Raw genomic sequence first — 10,521 nt, forward strand, 5'->3', positions numbered from 1 at the left:
TACATTTAAAGAAGAAAAATGCTTTCCTCACTTTTTTTGAATTTTTTACTTTGGGGAAACTGCCTTAAGCTTAAAAGGCTCAAGACCATATCCTTATGCTCGATTAATGCATACAAAACAGATAAATCTGTGATTTTCCTATATGGAAGGCACTTTTGTTGGCATGAAACTGCGCTCTAGTCTTAGAATTTCCATCTTTTCCAATGGCGTCTTTAGTACTTTCAATTGCTCCCAAAAAAGTAAAGCGACACGAAGCCAATTGAATATTTGATGAACACAAATATAAAACAGCAAGTGCAACAAATCATCGACAAAATACGCCTTTATACCTGCAACTTGTTCAACGACAAGGACTACTCCAAGCAGAGACCCAAAAGAGAAAACCACCGACCAACTACGTAGTTTTCTATAAACCACTTAAAAAAAAACCACCCACTTGCACACAGAATCCAAGCCAAAAATATTACTAAAATATTAACAAAACTAACTGAATATATATAGTATTAAAAAAGATTGCATGTGATTCGAATGCCATCGAGTGGGTAGCCTTGCACTTTAAATATGTAAGCAAAAGTCCTCGTCTCTTGCTCTCTCATGCAACTAAAGTTTGCGGCCTTTCTGCTGAATCGCCTTCCTTCTTGATCTTTTGCCCATGGATCCCAAGAAACCCAACAAGATCAGTGAGATCGTTCGCCTGCAACAACTGGTAAAGAGATGGAGGAAGCTAGCAAGCGCTCCCAAGAACGGTGGGAAGAAGAGCATAAGCTTTCTGAAGAGGACGCTCTCCTTCTCCGACTCGTCCAAGTTAGGAGACGTGCCCAAAGGGTACCTGGCGGTGTGCGTGGGGAAGGAGATGAAGAGGTTCGTCATCCCCACAGACTACCTCAGCCACTACGCCTTTGCTGATCTGCTGAAGGAGGCAGAGGAGGAGTTTGGGTTCCAAAACGAAGGGGCTCTGAGGATCCCCTGCGATACAGATGCCTTTGAAAAGATACTGAAGGTGGTGGAAGAAGATGATGGGGACAGCTTCTACGTGAGGGATCAGGGTGATGCCGCCGCTGCGTCGATGGGTGAGGAGATGGGAGTGTCCTGTGGGTCTCAGGCCGACGCCATTGCTGGCCTGGTTCGCTCTCATTCGCACCACAAGCCCATGTGTAGATGATCATCGTTCATGATGACAATTTACAGTAACTATATATGATAACCCTGATGTTATATGACTCTTCTCTCTTTCGCTAGGTCTCTCTCTTCCCCCCCTCCTTCCTGGTTGTATGTACATGGCGAAGGAAGCCATAAACATTTTCAAATGAGCAATGAGTTTTGTGAATCAAGTGACTGATAATTGAGCATATTGTATTCTTGCTTCTTCTCTGTCTGTGTGTTGTGTGTTTGTAAGATTTGTTTTTGGTCTTTCTGATTTGGTTGGTTTGCTGGTTTGGAGTTTGCGTTGAAGTCACGGGCAGCGTGTAGCTGTGTGACCATGTGCGTCGCCATTAATCGCTCATAAATCACAGGCTGCACGAGAGATGCCATATGGGGAGATCTCCCAAGTTGTACCGCAATATCTACTCAGAAAGGGACGGCTCCTCCGCCACTTGCTGTGACTTTGTCTCGATCAGTGTCTCCCCAGAATATCGTTTCTCGTTGGCACTTCAAGCCACGAACCATTGATGACTTCTTGTATGATAAACAAGCGACCAGATCTTGCAGAGTTCATCTTCTCTGTGTGCGTGTGCGTGCGTGCTTCATCTGTACGTGCTTTTTGGGTTGCATCTGATGCTGATCATGAACATCTTTTACGATGCGATGTAGAAAGATTTATTTGTTGAGGAAATAAAAAGGCAGGCCCTTGATAAATACGCACAAGGAATTCCTTTGGCTTTTAACATGCGATGGCCCCTGAATTGAAGTGCCAAACTTTTCCATATAAAACATCATGGGTTTATTTTAACTAAACCACGTCCAACTTCCAAGCAGGGGAAAAATAAACTTTTCACCGAGGATTTAAATAGAGCAAGATATAAATATTGATGTCTTCATGTTTTTTCGTGGCCTATTGAAAGCATGAACGTCTGTGTATGTTAAGAGAGAGTGGTGCAGTGGATTGGCTTTTTTCGTGATAAAGTAATCATAAATGGAACATATTGGTATGAATCTATGCAGATTCATGAACACCTCCTCAACAGGGACGGAGTTATGATTCTATAATTTCAAAATTTTAACTAGAATCAAAATAAAAAATTTTAAATTTTTTTATATAGGTGTTAAACTAAAATTTTTGAAAGTTTAAGAAGTTTTTAAAATTTAAGGGGACGTCTTACACCACTCTAGTGCTGAAAAAAAAAGGTGGAGATTTTGGAGAATCCATCCTTTTATTTTTCATCTTTAATTTTCCAGTGTAAAGGGATTTTCTTTTATTATAATAAGGTTATTATGGTGATCTTTCAGGCCAATGCACAAAACAAACAAGCTGGTAACATATGTCCCCACATGTCATGTGTTCTGGACCTCTGGTGACAGAAATTACAATACTGTCTTGAAAAAATAAAAAAATAAAGAACTGCACCACTACCTAAACAAAATGTGAAAAGAAAGATCTTTTCTATTTTGTCCTCATGAGGGGGGCAAGGTGGTGCATTATATGTGAGAAATATATCTTCATAATTTCCAATTTTAAGTGAAAGAAATCAAATAAAATAGGGTAACGGTTAGTAAAAAACTTAAATGAGTCAAGCTTGAGCCAAGACTCGACTCCATCTATTGAGTCAAGCTGATCATGTACAGCCTGCCTCCAGTGTTTTAGACAAACCAGACACGAACAACATATGAGTCGAGTGGACAGAGCTGGATCTTGACTTGGATCGTGTACAGCCCTAGTTATGTGAACCTAAACATCAGGTGAATTGACCTTGAGGCCGTGATTAAGGTGCCGTTTGATTCCACAAGAAAAGTTGGGAAATGGCGAGATCATGTCCCGTTTGGAGGTGAGCCCCATCGCGTAATATCAAGCACGGGACAGCAGAATGGGTGGAACACAGTGTTCCCCCGTCCAGAAGGCTCGTTCGGACGTACGTGTAGGATGCGAAGAGCATGTTGGATGATTTTCTGGTGCACATCTGCAAGTACAATAAAAGTCGTCGGCAGCTCACAAATTTCCATGACCGTGTTTGCTTCTACTTTTGAAAAAATGAATGAACGGTTTCATTACTAAAACCTGGACACGATGAGCCTCTCAATTTAAGGCGAAGCATTTACAAACGATGCCGCTTTCAAATTGGGCATCAAACTTAGTGGGTTCCTATTTTCTTCCCGACTGGGCTCTCTTCTCACGGTCAAGCGTACCGGCTCGCGGTAAGAGAAGGCCTCGCGTGGGGAAGCAAGGAAGGAACGGCGGCGAGAAGGCCGATAAAGGAGGAGGACCTACTGAAGAGGCTTCCGAATGCGGCCTTCTTCCGGCAGGTGCTCCGGCCGCGCTCTCTCCTCGCCATGGCCTCCACGAGCTCCTCGAACTCGTCCGCCTCGCAGGGAAGCGTCAGGCCGCCCTCGTGCTCGAACCCGAACTCTTCCTCTGCCCGCGCCAGAAGCGCCCGAAACTCCGCGTGCCGGAGGAACGCCGTGGGAATAACGAACCTACGCAGCTCGCTCCCGACGTACACCGCAAGATAGCCCTTCGGCACCGCGGTCGGACGGTTGGCCGTAGCGCCGTCGGAGAGAAGAGACTCCCGCAGGTGTTGGCCGCCCGTGAAGGAATTCCAGGGGCGGAGGACGCTCCTGAGCCTCACGATCTGCTTGCTGCGGCCATCGTCCGAACCGACGGCGCTCATCGCTGCTTTAATCCCGGCAATGGAACCGTCACAATATATTCGGTCCTCTTCTCACCGAGCAATGGCCTCTTCCTTTCCCTCTCCGCTTCGTATTCTCGGTTTTGATTTCGGAATTGAGGTGCAGGCTAGAGCTTCCTTTGCCGACGAGTAGGACAACGGAGCAACGGAAGAGAAGGGGTAAAGAGATAAAGGATGAAGGTTGGAGTTCCGATCGGCCGCGAGAGATCGCTCATCTACAACGCGATTAAAACAACCGCTTTTTCAGGAGGAGAGGGAGTCTCAAAGCGCCTCTTCCACGGAATGCTTTTCCGCTTTCAGAGATTACAAAACAACAAAAAGAAAATTGAATTAGGTTCTTCTTCTCTCCCTTCCAAGACTCTATTCTCGCGGATCGCGAACCTCCCAAATAAATAGATGCATTGCGAACCACTACAGGGAAAAGTTGATCAAAATCGCCCTGTCAAGAGAGAGAGAGAGAGAAAGAGTCAAGACCGATGATCGGCGAGCGGATTGCGGGGAGGAGGGGGAATGATGGAGCCGTGATTTCAGGGGAGATGGGAGAGAAGAGTGTTGTCCAGCGAGGAACTCCAGCGCTCCATGACCAACTCTTTAAACGTGGAGGGAAACAAGGCTGGGGAGGGGGAGGCCCCGCCACTCCCTAGCCCGGGAGCGGGTCCCGCCGTCCGGTTCGCTCCCCGAGAATTCCTCCGCAGTAAAGGAAACCAGACACCTTCTTTTATCTTTGCTGAAAGTTGTTTTTTGCAGTCCCGCCCTTTTAACTTTAGCCGCAACTATTTTTTAAATATTATTTTTCGATTAAACTATTACTTTTATTCTTTACTGATAATAAATAACATTAAAGAAACTACGTCCGCCTTTTTATGTTTTCAAAGTCAACATTATTGGTGAAAATTCTATTCTCAAGTTATAAAATCATAGAAGATAATTTTTTTTTATGAGGAGGAAAATGAACAATTTACTTATTTTGTTGCTCGAAGTGGTCTGCCACTATGTGACTGGCCCTCCACTCTGTGCAGGATTCAAACAGACGGGTTCTTTTGCAACTCTAACCAGATCAAGCTGTCGCCTAACCTATTTGCTGCCATCGGGTCCGTTAAGAGTGCAAATGGGTCGGACTTGGTATCTTTATACCATGTACCTACCAAATTACTTGCCTGGACGTGTTCATAAGTTATAATTAATTAAAAAAAAGCTGGACGACTAATAAGGTAGAACAACCAAGTCCTCCGACCCGATCCGTTATTACCATAACCCGTAGGGTTCGTTCCAAGGTCCGAACCATAAACAAGGACCAAATCAGTCCTTTCCCCTTCGGCAGATAACCGCCTTTTACGGAGAAAGGACGTACGACCGTCACTGGGAACGGCAGGGCCCGCGGTCGGGCAAGATCCTGACCGTCGTACTTGGAGGTGCTGCCCTGCCGTACGACCGTTGAATCCTCTCCGTTCGTCACGTCCAGTCGCTGTTTGGATGCATCTTTCTTTCCCTTGACCGTGCGTCTGCCCGCGAAGGTCGGTCCCACAGCCAATGCGTCGGATTCGGACCTCATGGGTCACCACAACCGACCCATACACTTTAAGTGAATATCATACACCTTTATATATATATATATATATATATATTTCACACTAAAAGACTGTGGATCTTGGACGAAACATGGGTTAGAAGAAGAATTCGTATATGTTAAATTAAAGTTATAAGAAAACAAGTTTTAGAAACGAATTAAGAAGAGAGATCAGAAAGGCCATTGAGAGACGATGGGAGGTCCAAGTTCCAACGACGAACAAGTGGATCCTAGGAGCGGGTCCACAACGAACTTCAGATGGACTGGACCACCCACCTCCCCTAGGGTCCGAATCTGACTAGCTGCCATATCTTCGATTCTTTTATCACTTGTTTCGATTTCTTCAAACTACGATCGGGAGATACGGTTTATATTCAAATTATTGGCTATTCACATATACGCACCCTTTTTTTTCCTATTTGGCTACTAATATTTTTTTATTAACATGGTCTGGTCCTTAGTTTATCTTTAAAATGACCACTTGATTGCTTGATTTGTTTTCTTTTTTCTTGACGGCAATCTAGCATATAATATAAATGTTGAGAAAGTTAAAACTTCCTTCAGGGAATTCAAATTGTCAAGGGGTGGGGGACAAGTGGACGCACTCTTTAGGTATATATCTTGTTGCATAAACAGTCAATTAATGATCTCCTGGAAAGTCTGGGTTTCGACTTTTTAGAGTAATAAAAACAACTGTAAAAATAAAATCTTTTTATTGTGTTGTTGGTAGATGAATCTCGTTACTTAGTTGTATGACATGCTCTCTACCATTTTGGTTGAAAATCAATTAACGAGGTCTTTACTAGTTAGAGTCATCAGCAGATGAAATTCTAGCGCTTTTCAGAAATTCAAGAAACATCCCTTCCCATATTTTTCTACGCTTGATAACTCTTTGCTTGTGTTTAAATTATGCTTCCACAAAACGACTTGTGCGAAAATTGGGTTTTTATATGAACTGCATTATCTTGTAAATAACTTGACTTCTCTTGTAAATTAACGCTTGGTCAAAACTAATGGCATTACGGTTGTTACACCTTCATCTAGCCAGTCTTATGCAAATCAAGTTTTTTTAATGAGTTCTGAAAGCTTGATTTATTTATTTGAATGACACACTCAAAACTTTTTTTTTTTTTATGAATAACCTAAACGAAGTCGGGTTTTTCGTTCTCCTTTACAAAAGCTAGATTTGGGTAAATTGAATTTTCGTGGAGATGACACCCAAACACTCTAAAAACCACAATGGGAATTTTATAAAAAGCTTTGCCCAAGTTTGATTTTGGGCTACCATCCATGACTCAAACACAAGTCAAACGTGTTTTGGACTCAAAGTCTTATAGGACCCTAAAAATGTATGTACGTCTAAATTTTGTCCCTAATTTATTTATTGGCGGTCCATCTGAGCGCTAGTGGTTTTGTAGAAGGCCGTGCCCCTCCGATCCCATCACGTTTGTCATCTTCGGCACCGGGAATCTGCTTCATCTTTTATGCTACAGGATGATTTTGCCCTTGGACGCTAAGAAAACAGGCCATTTCAGGTTAGTATCACGGCAAGCTCAAGTATTATGGAGGTTGGATAGGGTTAGATTCAGTTTTGTAAATTAAAATGGCGAATGGGCCGAACCAAATGAATTTGACCTAAGTTTGATGACATGGAAAATGTTTAGGGTTCTTCAACCTATCTTAAAGTAAAAATGACAACCCGAACAAGTTTAATTTTGCGGATGTTTAATAGAAAAACTTATTTAGGAAGAGATTATTAGTGTATGACTTCTCTCGTATTTGAATGTATATACATATAGGAAATGTGTGCTTCACCAACATTTTTTTGTTCAAAATGAAGAAAAAAGACTTAGTTGGAACACCATTTTCATTTTCTTGCTTTGATTTGTGAATTTCGGTTGAGATGACAACTGAAACTACCCTCTTCTTTTTTTTTTCCCTCAGGTTTAGGGTTGCTTCTGGACATAAGTGGACTTATAGTACACCCTTCAACTCGAGTAACATATATGTCATCGTTGGTACTTAAAAAAAGTAGTATTTATAAAAACTAAACTAAAGACATATCGCCTGCATGACACTCAGATCGATCAGACCAGCTATGCTATACCTCTTGGAACTCAATGAAACAAAATGAAGCGTTAAACTTATCATGGGACGAGGCGTATGCCTCAAAGATGTAGAAGCATAGGCTTCAAGATCAAAGTAATGAACTGTATAAAAATAATGATTAAATAAAAAAAGGACAACCTAAAGAGGCATGTCTCCAACTAAACAACATAAAACCAAACTAAGCCCATTTTCATAATTTTACATGACAAAAAATTTTGAGACTTTGTTGAAAAAACTCTTACATGTTTCACTACACATTTTTGAAAGATTCATATTTGACAGATTTGAGACTCTCAACTTTGGTTGAGGCTCTTAGTTTATTCATATTTGACAGATTTGTCTTATTGACTCGAGTTGTCAAAAGCAGAAAACTTAACTTATGGAGCCAAGTCTTTGGCTTTCACCATGAATTTTCTTGAGTTCAGTATAGATACATAAACATGTTCATCTTCTTAATTTGGTTACCATTGAACTATGAGAACAACTTGTAACTATTTCATAAATGCATGTATATAAAAAACAGAACAACTTGTAACTATTTTATAAATGCATCTCTCAGCAATTGGGGCAGATTTATAGAACTATTGTGAAATGGTTTCGTGAACCAGTCTCAATTTTTAGGGCACAGTCAAAGGTAGGGTAAGCTGTACCTGTGGGACTGTGAGAGAGAGATTGTTTTTCTTTGTATTTTTTATTTGTAATTGATTTTGGTTCAATAAAAAGTAGAATAAGGAGACCTAACTGCCACGCCGGATGGATACAGACATCTAGAACAGGAACAATGTGTGGCCCCACTAAAGTCAGATTTATTTAATTTATACCAATTATAAACATCGTCAATATAGATAATAAATCTAACAGATGAGTATTATCAGTGGCATATATAACAACAAAATCCCGACTTTCCATCTCTTTTAGTAAGAAAAAGGAAAACAATTTGTGGCCCCATCAAAGGCGGATCTACAAATACCTAATTACCAATTATGAAGGCTGCCAATATAGATAATAAATCTACCAGATGACTCTCATATTGAAGGAGGTTCTCCATTTTCAGGATTTAAGTGCACCTCGCCCATCGAGCTTTATCAACCACTGGATGGTTGAACAGCCGGATCGCAGTGACATTGCGCTACTGCCTCACTCCGTCAACCATTCACACTGCTTTCCTTGACTAGATCTGATCACCCATTTTAAATTTAACGACAGGCTTGTTCAAAAGCTACATTTTTGTATGCCTGCTACGTATAATTCTCTTGTAAATATAACAAACGCATATAATCTTGACATGATGTTCTCATGCGTTTTTAGATCTTGCAAATACGTGAAAATTTGAAACTCTCAGGTGATTGGAGAGATAACAGATGTAAGGTGGTGGTGATGGTGGTGTTGAAATATAGCGACATCATTGTTGAGTGTAAACCTAGAGCTGCTGGCATGCCCCTTTCTTCCCATCTCTCTCCCTCTCTTTCACCCGGTTTGCGTATGAACCCGTTATGCACGAACACGAAACTGGTTGGTGCAATGTAATGTGACCTTTCCTTTTATAATTTCTTTCGAAGTCAGTTGCCTACAGCACTCTGTGCACGCAGACTTTAGTTGGTGCATCCTCCTTTCACCCTTTTCTTTAACTATCTCATATGTCACAAATGCAATAGCAATCGATGGCACTACCTACAATATGAGAACAATAATTCAGTCGGCTAAAGTACTTCTCACATACAGATGACAAACAGATAACTGTTGAAACAAACGGTACCACCAACCATGAACCTAAAGCTACCATGGACAGGCAGCCATGACTTCATGCTGATGCATAGTAGTGACATGCACAAACATAGACAAGGCGTAAAACAGACAAGGTGATTCCTTTTGTAGGTCATAAATAAGGATTAAAGACCTTTTCCTATATTGTTGGGGCATCACCCAGATTCAAAATGCTGAATTCTCAGATTGACCTACCCAACCAGCTAAATCGTTAATCCTACGAAGTAGTTCTTAATGAGCAGACACACCAGCTGACAAATTTGCGATTCCCTGTCTGGGTCTTGTGCATGTTTGTCATGCTACCACCCATCTGTAAATCTCCTAATCCCTACCAAAAATTCGATAACAAGGGAAGCAAAATGCCTCCACATTCTTACTAACCGGCTGGTGGTACTGTTTGTTTCAAGAGAAATCTATTTGTCATGAGATATCTATTTGTCATCTGTATGTGGAAAGCACTTTAGCCGGCTGAATTATTGTTCTAATATTGCACGTTGTGCCATCGATTTTTATTGCATTTGTGACATATGAGATAGTTAAAAGGGTGGGAGGAGGATGCACCAACTAAAGTTTGCTGCGTGCACAGAGTGCTCTAGGCAACTCACTCCGAAAGAAATTATAAAAGGGACACCAACCAGTTTCATGTTCGCGCATAATGGGTTCATACGCAAACAGGGTGAGAGAGAGGGAGAGAGAGTGTGAAATATTTTTCTCATGAGTATGGGCACGTTGAAGAGGAACAAGAAAAGAATGTTTATCAATGGAAGGTGATAATATTTTTATTAACAATTCAAGGTAATATATACAATGGGTTCACAACGGTAAGGAGTGAGCTCTCCTTCCTTCACGTTAAAAGTTTTCCAAAGATACATTTGATATTCAAGGCAGGTTGAGTTGGAGAGCCTTGACATGAACATTGAAGTTGAGGAAGACGTTGAGATGGAATGCCGTTGGATTTGAACGTTGACTTTCTTTTAACACTCCCCCTTCAAACAGGTGTGTAAAGATTGATGACACCCAGTTTGAATATAAAAACCTTCTTTTCCTAATGCTTTCGTAAATAGGTCTGCCAACTGGTCTTTGCTTCGAATGTAGCATGTGGGTATTGTCCCCTGAAGCAATTTTTCTCGTACAATGTGACAATCTAGTTCGATATGTTTCGTACGCTCATGAAAACTGGATTTGCAGCTATATGTAATGCTGCTTGATTGTCACAGAAAATTGTTACTGGATGTAGTT

The 10,521-nt window shown here is 41.4% G+C and overlaps 2 protein-coding genes across 2 annotated transcripts; one reads left to right on the forward strand and one right to left on the reverse strand.

The window, feature by feature from the left end:
• The first annotated feature begins 326 nt into the window (after positions 1–326).
• On the forward strand, positions 327–1,327 carry LOC116264547 (auxin-responsive protein SAUR50-like). The gene has a single exon (XM_031644842.2). The coding sequence runs from the start codon at positions 653–655 to the stop codon at positions 1,160–1,162; it is 510 nt and encodes a 169-aa protein (XP_031500702.1). The 5' UTR covers positions 327–652; the 3' UTR covers positions 1,163–1,327.
• Positions 1,328–3,137: 1,810 nt separating this feature from the next.
• LOC116264548 (indole-3-acetic acid-induced protein ARG7-like) lies at positions 3,138–4,403 on the reverse strand. The gene has a single exon (XM_031644843.2). It carries the CDS (start codon positions 3,822–3,824, stop codon positions 3,333–3,335), a length of 492 nt encoding a protein of 163 aa, XP_031500703.1. The 5' UTR covers positions 3,825–4,403; the 3' UTR covers positions 3,138–3,332.
• Between the last annotated feature and the right edge of the window lie 6,118 nt (positions 4,404–10,521).

This window comes from Nymphaea colorata, chromosome 11 (genome assembly GCF_008831285.2).
Source record: "Nymphaea colorata isolate Beijing-Zhang1983 chromosome 11, ASM883128v2, whole genome shotgun sequence".
Classification (NCBI taxonomy): domain Eukaryota; kingdom Viridiplantae; phylum Streptophyta; class Magnoliopsida; order Nymphaeales; family Nymphaeaceae; genus Nymphaea; species Nymphaea colorata.